The sequence below is a fragment of the Cygnus olor genome, chromosome 18, assembly GCF_009769625.2.
Source record: "Cygnus olor isolate bCygOlo1 chromosome 18, bCygOlo1.pri.v2, whole genome shotgun sequence".
Classification (NCBI taxonomy): Eukaryota; Metazoa; Chordata; class Aves; order Anseriformes; family Anatidae; genus Cygnus; species Cygnus olor.
Window position 1 is genome coordinate 259,748 of NC_049186.1, and position 20,818 is coordinate 280,565.

General features: G+C 46.6%; 1 protein-coding gene across 2 annotated transcripts in view; it reads right to left on the reverse strand.

Moving 5' to 3' along the window:
• GAS7 (growth arrest specific 7) overlaps window positions 1–18,346 on the reverse strand; it is a 111,617-nt gene extending 93,271 nt beyond the window's left edge. For both annotated transcript variants that reach the window (XM_040577808.1, XM_040577807.1), the window contains exon 1: window positions 18,134–18,346. In XM_040577808.1, the coding sequence (XP_040433742.1) occupies window positions 18,134–18,316 (183 nt within the window). In that variant the 5' untranslated portion in view covers window positions 18,317–18,346. The remainder of the gene's footprint in view (window positions 1–18,133) is intronic.
• Between the last annotated feature and the right edge of the window lie 2,472 nt (window positions 18,347–20,818).

The window sequence follows — 20,818 nt, forward strand, 5'->3', positions numbered from 1 at the left end:
AATTAGTTTTACAGGAACAGCTTTCAGATTTGGCTTGCTCTTTCCTGGAGTGATATATTTATTTCTTTCAACTGAAGAAGCTGCCTTCCTACTTCTGGAGCTGATGTCAAGCAGAGAAAAAAAAAAAAAAAAGAACCAACACCAAAGAAAAAGGAAGGCTTACAAATTTAGAAATTAATTTCTCACCTTGAGAATAAAATGTAGAAACTGCCAAGGAAGATAACATCATAAATAAAGGAAAAAGCTTTCAACAGAGGAAAAAATGTGTCCTGTGTTGTAATGATCAACTAATTCCTTGGAAATATTCTGATAAGACAATTGAGGCAGTCACAAGTTACATGACAAGAAGAAACAATTGCTGCTCCTTGCAGAGCAGAATAACACAGCTTGGGTGTACAGGCTCTATTAGAGTCTAAGCTGTAATCTTATTTGTTAAAATAAAAGGAAGTATTTATAAGGGTTTTAGATGCATTGCTTTCTCAAACCATAACAAGCTGCCCTTCAGGCTGCATACCATCTGAAAAAGGGTAGGTGACAATGATAAACCATGACCATGACCATTTGCTATGTGCCCTGCATGGCAGGTAGAACTGTTCATGACAGCTGTCTGTTGCATCGAAGCCAAACAGTCCTGACAATGCTCATGTTGCATTCCTCCACTGGGATAGAGATGTCAGACACCCAGTCAGATCGCACCAATAGCTGCTGAGAGCTGCACTATTAAATAAGCAACACGGGAACACACAAGCCCTCCACCACACAGAGCAAGGCAAAGGTTACTGGCCAGCATCACTTTTATTTTCAAAAAAGAGGTCTAATGACTCTGACTTTGGTTCTGCCATACACGATGCGTGTCTCAGAGAGACTGAAAGGTCTTGAATGCTGGGGACACAAGAGAAGGACCCAATGAGCACGCAATAGCAAGGTACCACAGATCAGCAGTCATTCAAGAACTCTTGGCTTTGGTCCCCAGGCTCATTTTTTGAAAGTGGCTCTTGTCTCAGCACCTCTGTAGTAGATATCTTCAACACAAGCTAAATCAACACAGACCAGATTGGCTTTTTTTTTTTGAGAGAGAGAGAGGTTTGTTTATGGCACCCTTACAAACTGGCAAGGCTCCAGCAGTGCTAAGTATAACCATGCCCTGCACTTTGCAATACTGGTCTCACTGCTTGCAGGTGTGGCCATGTGACTGCACAGTTTTTCCTCCAGTTATCGAGAGAACAAACTGGACCTCTGATGAAAGATCCCTCTGCAAAAGCTGTGGGATCTCCCACTGCAGAAAGGCCTGTGCATACACATAGCCCCCTCCCCCAAGCACAGGCATTTGGAGAAAACTTGCTCCAAACTCTGCTAAGATTTAGGCAGTACCTGCTGCGTGCATGCATGGCAGCTGCGAATCCTTGCAGGGCCAGTCTCTCCATTGCAGCCACTCTTGTAGAGCAATTTCCTCCTGCTGATGTGGGAATGAAAGGCAGAGTTATATGGAGTATGGGGTGAGGTGAGGCTACCCAGGCACAGTGTTATAATTTAGGACAGTGACGTGCTATCATAGAAATAAAATTATAAATTTGTCTCTGCACAATGAAACTGAAGAAACTGTTTGGACTGCAAATCTCCTTGGTTAAACTTTTCTACCAGTAGCTCTAAAGAGTAGCATGGGATGTGACCAGCCCCGTGGTCAACAAGCCACTGAAGACAATGGGTGATAACTTTCCTATTCAGATAACACACAAGAGAGACAATAGTTTGGATTATCAGGGGTCTAAAAGGACCAGGGGACAGATGTAGTGCTGCTGCTGGAACATTTGCACTGACACAGGACTTGCAATTTGTTTACTCTCAAACACCCAAAAGCAGCAAACAAAAACCCTGTCAGTCCAGGGCAGGCAGCAAAGCAGACACAGCACATCTAGCTCTGTGTTGGTGTGTGGAAATGGGGCAGGTTTGGCAGATTAAAATTCCTATGCAAAAATATGCCCTCCCATGAGATAGATGCCCTGACCTCAGACACACATCCTTTATTATTCACTGGCCCCTAAATGGTGGAAAATAAGGCTGTCTGTTGATATCACCTGCACCTCCTGCCTGACCTTGCTCTCCAGTTGGCTCACCTACGCAACAAAGAAGGCATAAAGACTGCGTTGAAAACACTGCTGGCAGAGGCTATGAGTTAGTACTCCCAGTGGAATGTAGCTGTAAAGCTGGCATCAGAGTACCCAGTACAGCTTTAGTACTTTGTTTTTTCAGGGCACAACAGCTTTTGGGGAATGATGAAGGTGCTACCGCCCTTTCCTTAAGTTTTCTCAGCACTGGAGGAAAAGATGCATGGAGGGTAAAGCATGAAGTTTTAAGAGAAGGAAAAAAAAAAACAAAACAGCAGAAGATTGCATGAGGATAGGTGAGGAGGAAACCTTCCATCCCAGCACAGCAAGGGAAGAGCCCGGGCACAGCAATTCAAATCAACTTCCCCAAAGCACTTCCCTTCCATGAGGAGGGGAAAAGAGACTTTTAAACTCTCTCCCCTCTAATCACAAGCAAACACTGGATCCTCCATCACTTCAAGCAAAGCAACTAGAACTTCTGATCCTAATGTCCCAAAAGAACAATTTCCAGAGATCCATAACTTGCCCAACAAAAAGCCACTCCATTTAATACAGCCAGCTGCATTACCTATGTTCCAAAAATCACCATTTTTTCAGATGCAAGCATATGGTTGAGGAACTGCTGCTTTGCACAAGACCCAGTGCGTGGCCCTCAGTTGGCCCTCCCTGATCACCTGTTCATGTCAGCACAAGCACCTCCTCCAGTACTGCAGGAAAACTGAAAGACAGCAAGAACAGGCCTATTCATATTTAACTCTCAGAAACAAGAAAGACACATTGGCTTCAGAGACTCATGCAAAGTCCACTGAGGTCAACCAAAATAAAAGAAAATGGGGACGAAGAACAACCCTTCCCGAGAAGAGCTCTGTACAGCTGAGGCTATGGCAGAATCCACCTGCTGCCTGAGCCAGCCCAGCTCTCCACATAACCTCTCTGCTGGCAAATCGACAACCAGCAGGACAGAACTGCCAAGATGGGGGCAGCTTCCCATATGACACCCATTGGAATGATCTAACAAGGTGATCTGAGTATCTGAAATGATCTCCACGTGGCTGTAAACTAACACTCTCTCAACCCAGAATATATGTGTGGAGCAGCTCTTGGCCTGGAGAAGGGAGCCTGGGCAACACTGGGTCATGGCCACATGGAAGGTGGCAGTTCCCGTGCTCATACTGGTCATACTGGAGTGGTACTCACTTGGACACCCAGAAGGAACAATGCACAGGTGCAAGCCTATGAGGCTGTGATATGAAGAACTTTGCTGGGCATCACTGAATGGACCTCTGTGATCAAGTTCTCCAGCCTACTAGAGGAAAAAGTACTGCAAAAATTGTAGCTCTCAGTGAGTACATATTTCACATAAATTTCCCTGAGTCACAGTGAGTGTAGCAGCTGAGCCCTCAGCTTCTTTCACCTTTCACAGACTGCTTGCAGTCAATAGGTTGTCTTTAGCTGTGCATTTCCTGTTTATGGAGCTCCAATATGGTCAGAAGATCTCCTGTCATGCTCCAGCAGAGATTCCCACATCTGAGACATGTCAGGTCCCACCTCAAAGCTGAGGAGATGCCAGAACAGGTGGTCATAAATGAGAGAGATGTTGGAAGATGCCATGTTGTCTCCTACCTCCTCCAGTGACAAGGAGTGCAGCATCCTGCTTCGTATACACTGGACAGCTACAGCAATCACAGGATGCTGGGAATGGTGATTTTCACCAGCTACCCCTTCTAGCACAGCCAGGAAGACATACATCAGAAGAACCCAGTTAGCTGAGGTAGAGACCATAATAATGTCTCTGGCCAGCACTGAGGGAGGGCTTTGTACCTCACCAATGATCCATTTTCAGACTTGGTAAATCCTGCTGGTTAGGGGCAGAGGAGGAAGCAAGAGTGCGGGAATCCAGCAAACCCTGGGGCAATGCAGCTGAGATGGGAGCCGACACAAACTCAGTTTCATTTCAAAATGTTATTCCAAAAAGGACCCATAGATCATTTAAATATGATTTCATTTTGGAAATACCTGAAGTTCCATTCTTCATCCCGTAACACACTGCAGTTCAACTCCAGTCTTCATTTGGTGCCAGTTATCATTGTGATAATCATCAGTTCACAGCACAATGAGATAAGTCATAGGCTCTCCTTTAAATCTTGCTAGTGAGAGTGATTACTTGGCCTTGGGTAATGAATTAGCCCTATTATACAGCAGCTGGCAGAGGAGAAGCAAATCTGCTGCTCAGGCAGCTCATTACAAGGGCGTGCTGGAACTACTCAGCCATGTGCTACACACACAGCCCTCAGCAGGATTTTTAAACAGAATTCTGCAGACACAGATTTCTCTGGGACTGCAGAATACACTACATTCATCAATCCAGTTTCTAGCTATTGTTTTCCAAGTTAAGCATTTGCCTGCCCCTTGGAAATATAATTCCTCTTCTGTGCAATTTCTGCATGGCATGTTGCCTACTGTTATCAAATTCAAACTGTTTTAATCCTTCGTTCTTTGTCACCCCCCTGCAATCTCTGTTACTGTGCATCTCCATTCTTTCTCCCAAACTCTTCCATGCTAATTATTCCTTCACCCCCACTACCAGAACCTTGACAGCTTGTGACGCTTCCTGTTCTACAGCCAAGTCTCACCTCTGCAGCAACTGAAGGAAGTTTCCTTTGCAACTACTTTTGTCATACATCAGATTATCATTGTAGATCTGACTTTGTGGCTTTGTGGTATTTGGCTCAAGGAGGAGGAGCACGTGAGCACACAGCAACTGCAGAATTTTGTTTTGAAAACCTGAATGAAGTGCTAAACAAGTGAATTAGAAAGGATCAGGAAGACAAAGCAGATCCAATCAGTCAATTTAAAAGAACATTCTGAAAGTGCCTATAGATTATCAGAATAAAAAAAGCAGAATGAAAGAATATGCTTGATAGTAATGTTATAGCCATGATGGCATAAGACTATCTGTTAGGTACTCTTGGGAGAGCCAGCATCTTCTGTTAGACCACCTATCAGAAGTATGCTTGTGAAAATTCATTCCTTCTCTGAAACTTTCAGAAGAAAAGAAGCAGTCAAGGAGCAAGAAAACTACTGTGTAAAATAAAAAATTGATAAGCCAGAGAGCAAGGACCAGAAAAAAAGAAGAGGTAGTCTTCTTAACTCAAAAGTCTAGCAATGCAACCACAAAGGTCTGATGATGCAGCTAATTTCTCAACTAATTCAAGAAAAGGAGAGTGAGAAGTGTGTTGTAAATATCTGCAAGTGATACATGAAGCTAATCCAGTCAAAAGCCTGAAGAACCTTGATAAGTACAATAAAGAAGTAACATCATAGCAAGCAAACTACACTAGTGAGAAATGCTAAGTATTATATACGGGAGTAATAACTGGAGTCCTACACACATCATTCCTGTTCCAAACAGCGTCCATCAGCTCAAAGATCCTTGCTTCTCCCGCTTCCACAGAAGCTGGTCCTTTGGCAGCACCGTGTGCTCTCGTGAGAGCAGAAGCCTCATTTTAACTTCACTCTTGCTTTCCATTCAATTACTGCTTTTTCCTTAACAGTTCCAGCACTGCTTGATCATGTCTCCGATTGAATCACTGTAAGAAGGCTAACAGAGGCAATGAGCGATGCTGAAATGCCAGAAAGCACAAAGTAGGCTTAGTAAGAGATGAAATGTAACTCTGAGCTAACAGACGTGTCTCTGAAATGTAAGGAATATTTACAAGAGTTTAAATAAAGGACAGGGACAAATATGGGAAAAAGTAAAACCAGCTTGGGACTCTTAATTATGTTGTGATGTGCCTCCCTCCTCGCTCTCAAGCTTTTCTCCCTTTTATCCATTCCTGGACTCATTGAGTGTGAGAGGACACTTCCAAGGCTAAGATGCAGTGCTAATGGGATAACTTAAAAATCGCATGTGAGGCGTACAGCCCAGAGGCAGCTTTCACATTTTTATATGTAATGTGCCTTGCAGCATCACCCGTCTTCTAGCAGCACTCTACTAGCAGTGTTGTCTAGCTCTGCATTTGATGTAGGAGAGGCAAGTGAGGTTGCAGCTGGGCCAGGAAGTCCCCCTGCAGCTTTCAAATCAGCTGCGTGTTTTCCTTACCTGGGAGCAGGCACTCTGTGGTAACGCTGTGGAAAGCTCACTCACGTCTTCCTTCCACATCTTGACCATCACAGGTCTTCACAAACTTTTAAGTTTTAATTACCTTTCATTGAGCTTTCTTTTTCCCCATGGAAAAAGATAATACAGAGTAAAAGAGAAAGGCATGGAACTGATCAATAGGTGTACACATAGCGATACAAGACAAAACAACTGATGTTGAATGTATTCTGTTTCCACCAGACACCCTGGAAACTGCAGTAGCAAAGGTGCAAAGGGCTATTTAAAGTTGTCATTGAGCTGGGAAAGCCCTGGGAGATACGTGCAGTAAAGAAATTTGGTGCCCAGACCAACACTGGAAGGCTACAGTGCTTTTGCTGTCAGCATCACAGTGCAAGTATCTGTGGCTCAAGAAGAATCTGCAAAGAGTCTGTTCTTACCAAATACAGGACAAAGTGCCTGACAGCTGTCCAAAAATGCCAAGGAAATATTTTTGACCTTTGGGTCTGCACCTGCCGAGGAGTTCAAAGATTAGAGACCAAAGGTCTCTGAAAGCCACCTGTCAGTCAGCCTAGATTCATTGCAAAGGGGCCCATACCAGCAACATAGACTGTTTCCAAGCATTAAGAAAGGCATGTGTTAAAAGGTGCTGGCCTGTTCCACTGCTGTATATGTTCTACAACATACAGAGTGATAGTTCTTGAGTAACCCATGGCATCCTCCTTTAAGAGTTTACCAGCAAAAAGGCTAACCACAAATGTACTAGACTAATACAAAAGCTATTTTGATAGAATGATGTGGAAAACTGGATTACTAGCAGGAACAAGGAGTGATTCCCCCAAATGGTTACCACAGTGTGCACAGAGAAAGTCCTCTGGCAGACAGCATACAGCGTCAAATCTGTAGCACCTGGTGTACAGCCTGCCCTGCCTCCCAGCCAGAGTAAGTTTTACCAGCCAGAAGTGCACTTTTGCTGGTATGGCATGTATGTAAGGGCTCTCACTGTAGAGGTGCACTCCTATGCCCAAACCCCCTGCTCTGCCTGCAGCCGCATGCTGCATGGGCTTGGCCTGCCTGCCTACACTGCACATACAGTGCAGATCTGCACAGCCGATGGCCCAGGTTTCCTGCCACACACCAGTCCTTTACAAGAGGTCCTCTTAATAAGTAATGGTTTACACAGTGGCATGAAATAAAAATTCCAGCCAAACTATTTTCTTTTTTAATTTTTCAATAGAGACACTTGCAGAAGCACCCTGCTCTTGAAGAAACTGTTGGCCTTGATTTTACACTGTTCTGCACTAGATCATAAGTGGATCATACCAACACAAGGGAGTACAATTTGTAATTACATATGGCCAAAGACATTTTAAACTGACATAAGCTGATGACAATGTGCAGAGCACAGTATGGGGACCATCAAGTCCATTATGCTTTTTTCAGATTTCCCCAGCAGGTACTCCTTCTCTGTCTGCAAATTCTGCCCAGATGCAGAGCCTTGATCCATTACTGGAAATGTGCACAGTAGGGATCAGCCACCACAACAAGACCCAAGCTTTTGGGAGGCTTCCAGCAAATCTACCATGTACGCACAGTGAGACACATCCCATAAATGTTGGATTCTGAAAAAGATTCACAGAACAAGTGTTCCCTGGAAGTGCCAGAAATCAAGGACAAAAATATCGGTGCCTTATGTCAAATATTCTAAGACACAAGTTAGCAGTGCTGCTTGCCTGCTACCCTCGTTAGGCTGGCTCCCCATGCTCCACTGATGGCACAAACTGGATGAACATATGGAATATTAGAAGTATCACCCTTGCTGCCCTGAGTTACAATGTGGCCATGGTGAAAACAACTGCAAGAGTCCCGAAGGCTTCCAAATACAGACACTATATGCAATGCTGCAGAATCACATACTTGTTTGTTACTATTATTATTGGACTTCTCCAAAACAGAAGAATGCCCGATCTTTGTGATTTTACGTAGGGTCGGTATTCAGTGAAAGAATGAAAACAAATCCCTAGTACATACTCAGACATTTAAGACTCTGGAAACACAGAAACAAGGTGTATTGATGATAAGAACGTGCTCCATGGAACATAAGCAACCATGGATAAAAACCCAGTTATTAAAAAGACCAGTTAATTCTACCCAGTCACCACACATGCAAAAGTGAAATGAGCAGAAAAAATCCAAATCTGCAAGTATCTTCTGGTCTTGGTTTCAAGGCTGAATTTACCAATTTGGAAATCAAAATAAAGTTCTTTTTAGAAAATAGTGAGTATCCAACGTATTCCCATTATTCCTTTAAAAAGTATTCAGTGTAACATACTGTGTAATATATTCAGTGGATGCTGTTTGCAGTGCAGCCCACAGGACATCAAACATGCATTTTGCATCCACACCAGAAAACAAGACTATCACTACAGAAATCTCTTAGTTTTCCACAGGATGTGTGTCCCAGAGCACAGTATGAACAGGGAATTCTTCAGTGAACTAAGCAGTCTTTAACTGAGTCTTAAAATGATCTATGTTTTTCATCTTCACTCTATATCCACCCCTAAAATGCAGGTGAGTGGCAACTCATTTCACCTTCAACATCTGCCAGGCAGATATCAGCAGTGAGAGGTTTTAGACACCCTTTGTAATCCGTGGGTGGAAGACATGAGCGGAATAAGCCTTCTGTGACCTGTTTCCATCTTCTAGAAAAGGATAAAGAAAAACACTTTTAAAACTTCTGTTCTGTGCAATTTCTGCAAGGCAAGAGATTTGATTGTTCTCACATGCTACAGGCACAGCATCCATGAGTTCAGCTTCTACATGATCCCTTTGTGCAGAGGGCAAAAGAGCTCACAAAAATCCCACACTTATCAATAAGACCCTCCCTTTCACAGGTTTTTGAGTATTTATGGTACTATACAGTTTTTAAATTCTAACTATAACTTTGACAGTCAAAGAAAATTTTCACAACACATGTAATAGATGACACTTAAGAGCTAGGGATTAGGACCTGCACATTCTCACAAGGCTTTAAAATACCTCAAAAACCTTGATCAAAAAGTAATGTTCTGGTAACAAAACAGTATTTCTTTACTCTTTTAACATGAGAAAATAATTGTTTTGTTTTGTTCACATTTTTCAGAAATGTCAGTGGTCCAATGACCAGGAGTTTCAAGTCTGAAAAGTTACAGCCACAGAAAGTCACAGATGTCAGAAATCAGAAATGACACTTTGAAACTAAAATGCCGGTGTAGTCAGAGCTGCACATGTCACTGACTACAGAAACATGCTGGCTAATTGAATCATCCCTGCCCTGGAAGAACCAAAATTATCCTTCTTTGCCTGGAGGAGTTAGACATGGGGAAATGCCAACCCCTCTTCAGCCATGCTTACTGCCTCTCCCCAGCACCATCCTTCAGTGGCAGCAGGGCAGTCAGAAAGCACAAGCAGGTACCACAGGCATCCCTGGGCAGAGCCAGCAGGAGACAAGAGTACCAATTCCAGCCTGGCACTTGCTCAGCCAAGGAACTTAACTGTTAAGTGTGAAGCAATAGAAGCGAAACACCATGTGGGTTTTTTGAGCATGATGCCATGCTCACTTGCTAGCCACTTGATAACCACAGAAGGGTTCAGCACTCACACCCTTATCACCCTAAATTAAAGGTCAGATTCCTCTCCCATCACACAGGACTACGTAAGAGAACTACTACTTATTCTGCAGAGTACCCTCCAAAAAAAAGCAGTGATAGCAGCCACAAATTACCCAAGATCATCACATATCACCCTATGTCCTTGTTGCTCTCTGTGACTTTTTATGTTGAGCTTTTGAGGGGAGAGATGGAGGAATGAGGGAATGTCAGGTAACTAAGCCAAAGGATGTAGAAAGACCTGCTAAGAAAACAAAGCACCATCGTCGCATGCAGGAAGTATAGACGCCACATATAAAAAGCCCAGGCCTCTGATACTCAGAGACAGGCAGGTACTTTGCATACGCAGCCTCACCCTTATTTGTATGGTCATCAAGTAAAAGCTCTACTGCAAAAGCTGCCAACATCTCTCTTCTAGCTGTATCACACACATTATGTAACTCCCACTGCAGCAGAGAGCAGCTCCTGCAGCTGCTCACACCAGCCCTCGCTGTGGCAACGTGCAGCACAGCCACCACACTGCAGCACTGGCTACAGCAATGCTCGTTCCTAGCACTGGCGGGAAACCTTCTGACAAAATGTTTTGGGGTGTTTTTGTTCAAAATACACTTCAACATCAAACTGAAGAAAGTGAAATAAAAACATAATCTTTCCTCTCTAAGAATAAAGATTTCATCAAAATTCTGTTTCACAGGAATGTTTCAAAGTTGCATTTTGTCATAAAGTAGAATTTTCTTTGCTAATCAGCTTGCAGATTCTCATTTCTCCTTAAGCACACTGTCTCTTTGGATGATACCAGCTTACAGCAAGATATATCTCGGCATGGAAATTCTCTACAATTTCTCTGCCATTATAAAATAAATTAAAAGCATTATCATCTCTATTAACTCCTCTCATCCTTGTTTTCCATGACTACCTGCGTACAACGAATAATGCAGTTCCTGCCATGCCATGCTTCCTGCAGATAAAGGTGCCACAACCTCCTGTCTCAGCTGTTTGCACTTTTCCATGTCTGTGTGTCACAGGTGAGATGAGTTTCCCCCTGAATATTACACAGCAGTGGAAGTAATGCATAATACTGTCCAATGCCTGCAGATGCACCATGCATCAGGGAAGACACGTGATTCTTTCCTTCCAAAATGTATCATGGTTCCAGTAAAGTGTGAAAGTGCAGACAAGATCAGTGGCAGCTCTCAGTCCTACTCAGTCCAGCTAGCTCGGTTAGATTCCAGAGCCACCTCCATCCATGCTGGAAGCACAAACTGTGCTTCACACAAAGACTTACGTCTGTGGGATGGCTGAAGCTATAAAAACTGCTGACAATTATCAGCAAATTTGCATATGTTGCTACTGCTGCTGCTTATATAAGTGATTTCTAGCCAACCACAGACACAAAAAGCAACACCCAAAATAGATTTTAAAACAAACCACTTGCAAATGTGACTGAATGACACATGTCCCCACCTCTCTAAAAGTCACATCTCTAGAAAAGGCAGATGCAACAGCCAGCATCTCCCCAGAGGGCCTGAGTGCAAAACACCTTCTGGAGTACATGCTCCAGAGCTCTAACCTCACCTTCTCCTTCTTGATATTTATGGTATCCTGCACCAACACAGGCTATGACAAACTGGGACACGCTTGAAGCTTGTCCTAAATTGCTCTCAGGTCTGGAGCTGTGCGAAGACCTGTCTACACACATCATCATGCTAAGCATCCCTGATGCAGATGGGGTGAGGAGCCTCTGTGTAGGAAGTATTTTGTTGCTTTCAGCTGTTAAGGAATCCTGGAATTGTCATTCACTGTATCGTACACCACATTCCACCTGCACTGCACCTGTGTTTGCTGTGATGGAGCTGGTCTGAAGCACTACGCAAGGCCTGTAGCTGCACAGATTCCTCTTTGCATCAGCATGGTAAGGAAAATTGTTCACCCCACGAGTGCATGTTGTGGTTTAACCCAGCCAGCAGCTAAGCACCACACAGCCGTTCGCTCACCCTCCCCTCTCCCTCTCTGGAATGGGGGAGAGAATCAGGAAAATGAAGCCTGTGGGTTGAGATAGAGACAGTTTATTAGGACAGAAAAGAAAAGGAAAATACTAATAATAATGATAATAGTACTACTAATAATAATAATGTGTATGAAACAAGTGATGCACAATGCTGACTGATGCCCCGCCTATCCCTAAGCAGCCAGTCCCCCCACCTCAGCCAGCCACCCCTATGTATTGTTTAGCATGACATCAGATGGTATGGAATACCCCTTTGGCCAGTTTGGGTCAGCTGTCCTGGGTCTGTCCCCTCCCAGCTCCTGCTGCACCCCCAGACTGCCCGCTGGCAGGACAGAGCAAGAAGCTGAAAAGTCCTTGGCTTAGTGTAAGCACTGCTCTACAACAATTAAAACATCAGGGTGTTATCAACACTCTTCTCATCCTAATCCAAAACATAGCACCCTACCAGCGACTAGGAGAAAAATTAACCCTATCCTAACTGAAACCAGGACAGTGCAGCAGTCTGATACAGTTTCTGCATGGTTCTGCTCAAATGGTCAAAAGGTTAAACCAAAAAAAAAAGTGCAAAAGAATGAGGAAATAGCCAGAAGAAGTAGGTGACAGTCCCCGGACTGTCAAGTCTCATTGCTTTCATAGCTATAAATCACCAAAGGCAGGGTGAAGATTGGAGCTGATGGCATATCTACTCCATCAGATATGAATCACAGAGAACAATATCCCTCTTTCCCAAGCTCTCAAGTATGCAGAAGGATGTTACTTGAACACAAATCAAGCTCAGTCAGAGCTAATCCATATGAATTAAGCAGCACCTTTTCAGACTTCTCTGGCTGATTCTCTTGTTGAGAAAAAAAAGCTGGGTCCTGTTTCTCCATTAACCTACTATCTCCAAGAGTACAACAGTGCAAGAAACAGTACTTGGCTTTCCAGTACAAGAAAGACAGGGACATACTGGAAAGACTCCAGCAAAGGGCCACAATGATGTTTAAGGGATTGGAGCATCTGTCATACAGAACTGGGACTATTTAGCCTCAAGAAAAGAAGGCTCTAGAGGGATCAATGTGTATAAAAATCTATGTGGGGCACTAAAAAATAAACCAGATACAGTCTCTGCTCAGTGATATCCACTGAAAGTACAAGATGTAGTGGGCACAAGTTAAAACACTGAAAATCACATTTAAACATAAACACTACAAGAGATTGCCCAGAAAGGCTGTATAGTCTCCATCCTTGCATGTATTCAGAACCTCACCAGTGAAGCAGGACCAGGTGATCTCCAGACATATGTTTCAGCTCAGCAATTCTGACAAGACCAAGGCAGCTTCCCTGACTGCTACCAAAAGACCAGGCCTAAAGGAGTCCACCTGGAATCCCATTACGGAGCTAGTACCTTCCCGTGTTCTCTTCTTGTCGAAGAGACCTACAAACATCAAGTCCAACTGCCAGACCACTTCAGGGCTGACCAAAAGTTGAAACATATCATTAAGGGCATTATACAAATGCCTCTTGAACACTGACAGGCATGAGGCATCAACCACCTTGCTAGGAAGCCCATTCCAGTCTTTGATCACCTTCAAAATACATAAATTTTTCCTAACATCCAGTCTGAACCTCCCCTGGCACAGCTTTGAGCCGTTCCTTCATATCCTATTATTGGTTACCAGGGAGCAGAGCCTGGCACCTCCATCTCCCCTCCTCTGAGTCTTGCGGAGAACAAGATCACCTCTGAGCTTCCTTTTCTCCAAACTAGACAAACTAAGTGTCCTCAGCTTCTCCTTGTAGGACATGCTTTCCATGGGATCCCTTTTGATCTATTACCGCTGTATCCTCTCCAGAGCTTATAGACATCTTTTTTCCTAATCATCCCCTGCATACATTCCACTCATCCTCCAGCTCTCATTGCTTCTATCATTGCCAGAACAGGGACCTCCCAGACATCACTTCCTTCTAATCCACCACTGTGGGCTTGCAGCTACCATGGTAGTAGGAACCGAAGACTGCCAAACCTCTTGACCTCCCTTTGCCTCTCTTGTGTCACATTTACTACAGTTTCAGTCCTTTCCTTGATCTCCTGTGATGAATGAATTGAAAATACATTTTTGTCAGCAGGAGAACCCATGAGGCAAAGGCATTCCTCAGGAATGCCCATCTCTAGCACTGGAGTTTGTTTCCCACAGGCCACCTTCATGGATTTCTCAGAGCTGTCCAACTCCTCATTTGCCATTAAAACCAGTCCTGGTTAACAACCAGGCACAGATACCCATTTTTCATTGCAAGAGTCTAGCGCTACCATTCAGTGTGAGTAAGCATACAAAGAGGAGCTGCATGACCTATCCTCAAATCCTGGGTAAGACAGCCAGAGCAATGCAGAAGCATGCAGATGCTCCTCGTGATCAACACTGGCAGCTCCACAGCTCTGCTGGCCGAGAAGAGACATAGGTGCTGCTGATGCAGTACAGTTCCTCCCAAGTCAGAGTTAACACTGGGAACAGTCCTTCCTCCTCATTTGTTCAGAAGGAACCTGCATGCTGCAGGCTGGATGCGAAACTAACCACTCAACGCTAGAAGAGACTCCCCTTTCAGCTGCTGTCCTTCATTCCTTTCTCACTTTCCTCTTTCAGCTCAGGAACAAAACAAAGAGCAGACTTTAAGGGAAATTTCACTGTTGGTAAATGTGAAGTAGTGTGAATGAGAAAATCCAGCCTACCCGTCTGTGTACAGTGACAACCTTAAAGTTACAAAGCCTTCAGAAAAAGGACATCTCCTTTGGGTAGCAGCCAGCCACCTGACAGACTTTCCTGCAAGGAGAAGCAGTATGTGCCATGCAGGGCAAACCCTGCCAGCCCTGGCACACCTTGGACAATGCCACGAGCCATGTTCATTCACTGCTGTGGCAGAATATTCAGCCAGTTGTCCTTAAGGGTAATGAGTTATGGGTCTACAGAGAGAGGAGTACAGGTACCCACTAGAGTGAATAACAAGGAATGGGGAAATGAGGGCAGAGCCAAGGGAAGGATTGTATCTTCCTCTTTCAACAGAAGTGCGTAGCTAAAAAATTTACCTCACAACATAGTGTTGAACCTTACCAAAAGCTGCAGGGCTGGAGCACTCAAAGTCAACATGAGTGCAGGTTGGTACTGAAAGGAGAATCATGTTCATGGCTCCATCTGGCTGTATGTTTTCCTCACCTCCCTGGTGCCAGTTCCAGCGTCTATGTGGTTGAGTGGCAGCTTGGATCAGAGAATGGAAAAGGAGGGTATTTCTGTCGTGGTGTCTTTCAGTTAGATCAGGTCCTTGAGCAAGCTAACCACACACCTAAACACCAGGGAAAGGCTACTTGCACAGAGCCACGAGAGAGACACACTAACAGAACTTTCTCATTCTCACACATCCACTTAACTGCAATGTGTGCTAGCTACCTGTGGTCCCATAAATTTAGTTAATTAGCTCTTGCCCCTCAGTACAAGAAGGACATCGGGGCCATGGAACGTGTCCAGAGAAAGGCTACGAAGCTGGTGAAGGGCCTTGAACACAAGTCCTGTGAGGAGCGGCTGAGGGAACTGGGGTTGTTTAGTCTGGAGAAGAGGAGGCTCAGGGGAGACCTTATCACTCTCAACAACTACCTGAAAGGTAGTTATCTTCTACCTAAAAGGTAATTATCTTCTCACAGATAACTAGTGATAGGACTAGAGGGAATGGCGTCAAGTTGCGCCACGGGAGGTTTATGTTGGAAATTAGGTGACATTTCTTCTCAGAAAGAGTAGTCAGGCATTGGGACGGGTTGCCAGGGAAGTGGTGGCGTTGCCATCCCTGGGGATGTTCAAGGAAAGGTTGGATGTGGTGCTTAGGGACATGGTTTAGTTGGTGATATTCGTGGTAGTGGGAAGGTTGGACCATATGATCTTGGAGGTCTTTTCCAACCCTAATGATTCTATGATTCTATGAATTCTTTACCTATTAACACTGGTCCATAGACCTTATTAGGAACAACCTCTGGAGGAAAAGAAAACACGCCAGAGTAAACACCTCTCAGCACTTGTTGTCTTTCTTACCTTCCTTCTGAAGGTTTATTCAAGAGACAGGAGTCTGGGCTGCACACACCATCAGGCAGCAACAAAGTTTTCAGTCATACATGAACCTAGGGTCAGAGAGGCACAACTGGGGGCTCTAAGCACCATTCTGAGCACAGCATAACACACTCAGAATTAAGTGGGAAGAGAGGAGTTTAAAAGAGGGAGGTGATATAAAACCAACCATTGTGTATGACTTCCCACTGCCTTTGTCGAGCAAAGTTTGTCTCATCTCCTGATACACTTTGCCTCAAACAATGTCTAAATTCCTGGTTAGATGTGTAAATATTTGGCAATGTAAAAGACCACAAACATTCACATATCTCCGTAAATGATCTTGTAGGTGGCAAAACTGACAAACAAAAGGACTCCCACACTCCTAAACTATAGCAAAAAAAATCCCAAATGCTTCAGCGGCAGTGAAAAGTCTCTGGCCTCACTCTTCTAGCATTGAGGGTGGAAATTTTGCATCCCCTTTTCTGTCCTTCCAGGTAAGAATGAGAAACAGAAACTTCATTGAAATACCAGGGATATTTTATTAATTTGGACCAGAGAATCAGAAAGCCAATTGCAAATTTGCAGGCAAAATATTGTCCTACTACAAAGAACCTTCTGCTCACAAAACATGCACCTCGGTGGGCCTGGTTCTGCTGAGGGCTGTGTGTCCTGCTGCTCTGGATTTCCCAGAAGGTGAGCATGAAAAGCCTGGGATAGATAGTGTCTTCCTTGCATATAAGCAAAGCAGGCTATCCTGCAAATTATATATTTATCCTTAGAAATCTGGAAGACAAACAGAGGCTGACTTGCAAAGCCCTGCACTGCTAACCACATCAGCACTGTCACTGCAGGAACCCATACTCACATCCTAGGTTAAGTTCCAAATGACACCACACAGAATCACACACACACAGAATAACACACAGAATCATCTAGGTTGGAAGAGACCTCCAAGATCACCTAGTCCAACCTCTGACCTAACACTAACAGTCCTCCACTAAACCATATCACTAAGCTCTACATTTAAACGTCTTTTAAAGACCTCCAGGGATGGTGACTCAACCGCTTCCCTGGGCAACCAGGGCATGGTCATCGAGGGAAGAGCTGATGGGCTCATAGCAGATTCTTGCTTTGGTACAAGTTGTTTCAAAATTCACTTTCAGAAATGCAAGATCGTGAAGGCACTCTTTGTGGACGTGTATTTCACACCCAAATTGTGTCTTTTTTCCAAAGGAAAGAAAGTAATAAACTCAGAAGCAAGCAGTTCTGTGGGAATACAGCTGGTGCCCTAGATGTCATGGCCCTGAAGAGCGCAGACGCTAAATGAGCTGCTCAGCATCCTGATGGAAATATTATGACCTTTGAGTGAGGATCTCTGAGGCTCTCTGGGGCAATGCCACACATACTGACAGCAAGGTATCACCAGCCAGCTGGGGAGCTGTGGCAACAGAAGGGACACATCTGAATCTTCCACACCATAAACCCAAGATATGTTTAGTGAAAAAAAATAAAAAGGAGAGGGAGAGGGAGAGGGAGAGGGAGAGGGAGAGGGAGAGGGAGAGGGAGAGGGAGAGGGAGAGGGAGAGGGAGGGGGAGGGGGAAGAGGAACTTGCCCAGCATTTGGTCCACCCTGCATGACTGACAGGAGCTGCATCACCTCTACCACTGAATTCTGCTGCTGTTTAGCAATTGTGAATGAAGTGTCCAGAGGAGCCTGCAGCTCAACGTAGAGCCTGAACTCTGCCACTCTGTGGCTACAACTGTGGGTACCTAAGGTTCTTGCTGCCACAGCAGGACTGGGCAGGCTCCTCCTTCTCTGGTCCTTATCAGCACCAAGTACACTCCGGCTCTTGGGTGGCCAGGGCTCTTTTCCTTCCCTGGGCACAGGGCTGACTGATACCGAGGTGGGTCCCCGACGGAAGCGCCGGTGTACTGCCGTGCGTCTGCCCCCGTGCACTGCTGGCACTCCCCAGTGAGCCGAGCTGCCGTTCGGGGCGCCCTCGCTGCCGGCCAGCGGCTCAGCCCCGGGCAGTGCCCGGCGCGCAGAGTGCGGAGCGGCGATGGCACCGCTGCAGGACCGCTCCGGGTCCCGGCCCGCCCGGCCCGGCCCTGCCCGCCGAGCGGCTCCCGCCCGGCCGCCGGCGCTCCCCCCTCCCCTGCCCGCGCTCCCCCGCCGCCCTCTCGGCGCAGCTCGCGGCCCTGGCTCCTACCTCCAGAAGCTGCACGTAGCTGGCCGGGAACCAGCCACGCAGCCCGTCCTCCTTCTGCCCTTCCCACCAGCCGCCGTCCGGCACCTGCAGCACCGTGATCAGCTCCCCCGCGGCGAAGCGGAGACCTTGCCGGTGGCGCTCCCCGGAGAAGGGGTACAGCGTCTGGCAGCGCGAGCCCGACATGCTGCCAGGCAGGCAGGCGGCCGCGCCCCGCCGCAGCCCGCAGCCCGCAGCCCGCCGCCCGGCCCCGGCCCCGGCCCCGGCCCCGGCCCCGGCCCCGGCCGTCGCTCGCAGCCCGCTCGGGGCGCCGCCGCCCGCCCCACGGCGCGCAGGGCTGCGGGAGGGCCCGCGCTGGCCGCGCCCCTCACCCGCCCCGTTCCGCTCCCAGGGCGCGGCGGCCGCCGAGCACGGGCGAGAGCGGGGCAGCCCCGGCGCCGGGCGGCCCCGCGCGCTACCGGCTTGCAGGACGCGTAGGGGGAGAGGCGAGGGTGGGGGGGAGAGGAGGCGGTTAAAAGAGGGGGAAGGGAGAGGAGAGCGGGATGAGGTGAAGAGAAGGGGGAGGGAAGGGGCGGAGGAGGGGAAAGGGGGCGGGGGAGGAGAAGGAGAAGGAGAGGGCCCCGGGGTGCGCAACCCACTCCGCGTGACACGCGTGCCTGCGGGACACCGTGTGTGAGGCCGCGTGACAGACGCCGTGTGTGTCAGTCAGAAACACCGCGTGGGTGGCCGTGGCACTCTCTGTGACGCCGAGCGCGTGTCTGTAAGAGACACCGTGTGTGTGACCCTGTCTCTGTAGGAGAGACCGTGTGTGTGTGTGTGCAAGATACTGCGTGCATTAGAAACGTGATATCCATGTATGACAGCCACTGGCTGAGAGATGTATGTGACACCTGGGAGAGAGGCCATGCATGTGTGGGGGACACCATCCACGTGTTCATGAAACACACCCACATGGGTGACATCCATCTTGCCAGGGATGCCCTGTGACACACCCAAGGATACATGAAATGTACAAGTGTGTGTGACATACATTCCCAAGCATTGGTGTGTCTGTGCAACTCAGCTGAGTGCACAACTCACTCTGTGTGTGCTTCTGACACCCATTGTGCATGAATCCCATGTGTGGGACACTTCTATATGTACATGAGGTGAGGTACACCATATGGGTGACACCCTCATCTGTGTGACGCTCCTGTATGTGTGTCTGTATGTGAGACACAACCACGTGTCTGTATTTTGGTTATGATCTCCCATTCCGTGTGCACAACCTGCTCTGGGTGGGCATGCCAGGCTCACTCTGCAGCACATCTGTGCCTCCCATGTGTGTAAGACACGCATGTCTTTGTGCACCCAGGTGTGTATGAACCTGTGCATGTGGCTCTGCGCAGAAATGCACACCTGACTCATTGCATTACATGTGACTCACACATACATAATGCACACATGCCTCTACATGTATGGACACTGATGGGGATGTGTGTATGAAGCCTATGCATACAAGTATGTGCAACCTATTGAAGGGTGTGCTGCCTGACCACGTGCTCGGAGAGGGCGGGGGGAGGGAGATGGGCTTGTGTGAGACACCCATATCGTACATGAGATCTCCTTGTGTGGGGGGGTGTACCTGAGACACAAGATACACATACCTGAGTGATTGTACTATTGTTGTGTGTTGTGTTTACGGGACACACATTGATGTATGAGAATCCCACAGCTACATGTGCAAAACTTAGTCTTACATGAAGACGTACACTTTTGCTGTCATACCTGTGTGCGAGAGACTGTTGTGAGTGTTACTGATCGGCGTTTATGTAACTCTTAGGCTGAGCTTTGTGTGTTTGTGTATGTGGTTTACCCTGAATGTGCAAAAATCACTTATACATAAGACTGACCTGTGTGTGTGTTTACGGAACAATCATATGAGACCCAACCACATCTGTATGACTGTGTCTTTGTGTGTAAGCATGCTGTATGTCACTGCATGGGTGAGTCCCATTTGTGTGTGTGTTTTTGTGTACCAGACTTGCTGCAGTATGCACCACTGTGTTTGTGTACAGCTCCATGTATGAGGCCCTCATCTGTGTTTGTGCAACCCACAATCTGCGCCTGTAGGATCGTGTCTGTAGTACATGTGGCATGTGGATGAGAGAGAGAAGCACACTTCTGCATGTGCAAGAGTCATGAAAGCATGAATGTGTGGAAGTAATGAGGCAAAATGAGTTAGATCTGCCTTACAGACATCCCACAGCCATATCTAAGCCTGCTACCCAGCATCCTTTTGTAGTCAGTGGGGAGGAGGCAGGACACAAACCTGCTGCATGTGGAAGTCTGTGAGACAAGACACCAGGAGCCCTTGGGTCCTTCTTCCCATGGGCAGGTCTGGACATGTCCAGCTCACATGTCCACATCTCCTTTGATGCGCACTCTGTTGATTGCCTCCCAGACACTGTGTGTTCATGGGTGAGCAGGTACACATGTATCTACTTCCAGTACACTTGTGAGAATCACAGAATCACAGAATTGTAGGGCCTGGAAGGGACCTCCAGAGATCATCAGGTCCAACCGCCCCCCAAAGCAGGTTCCCTAGAGCAGGTTGCACAGGTAGGCGTCCAGACGGGTCTTGAATATCTCCAGAGAAAGACTCCACAACTTCCCTGGGCAGCCTGTTCCAGTGCTCTGTCACCCTCA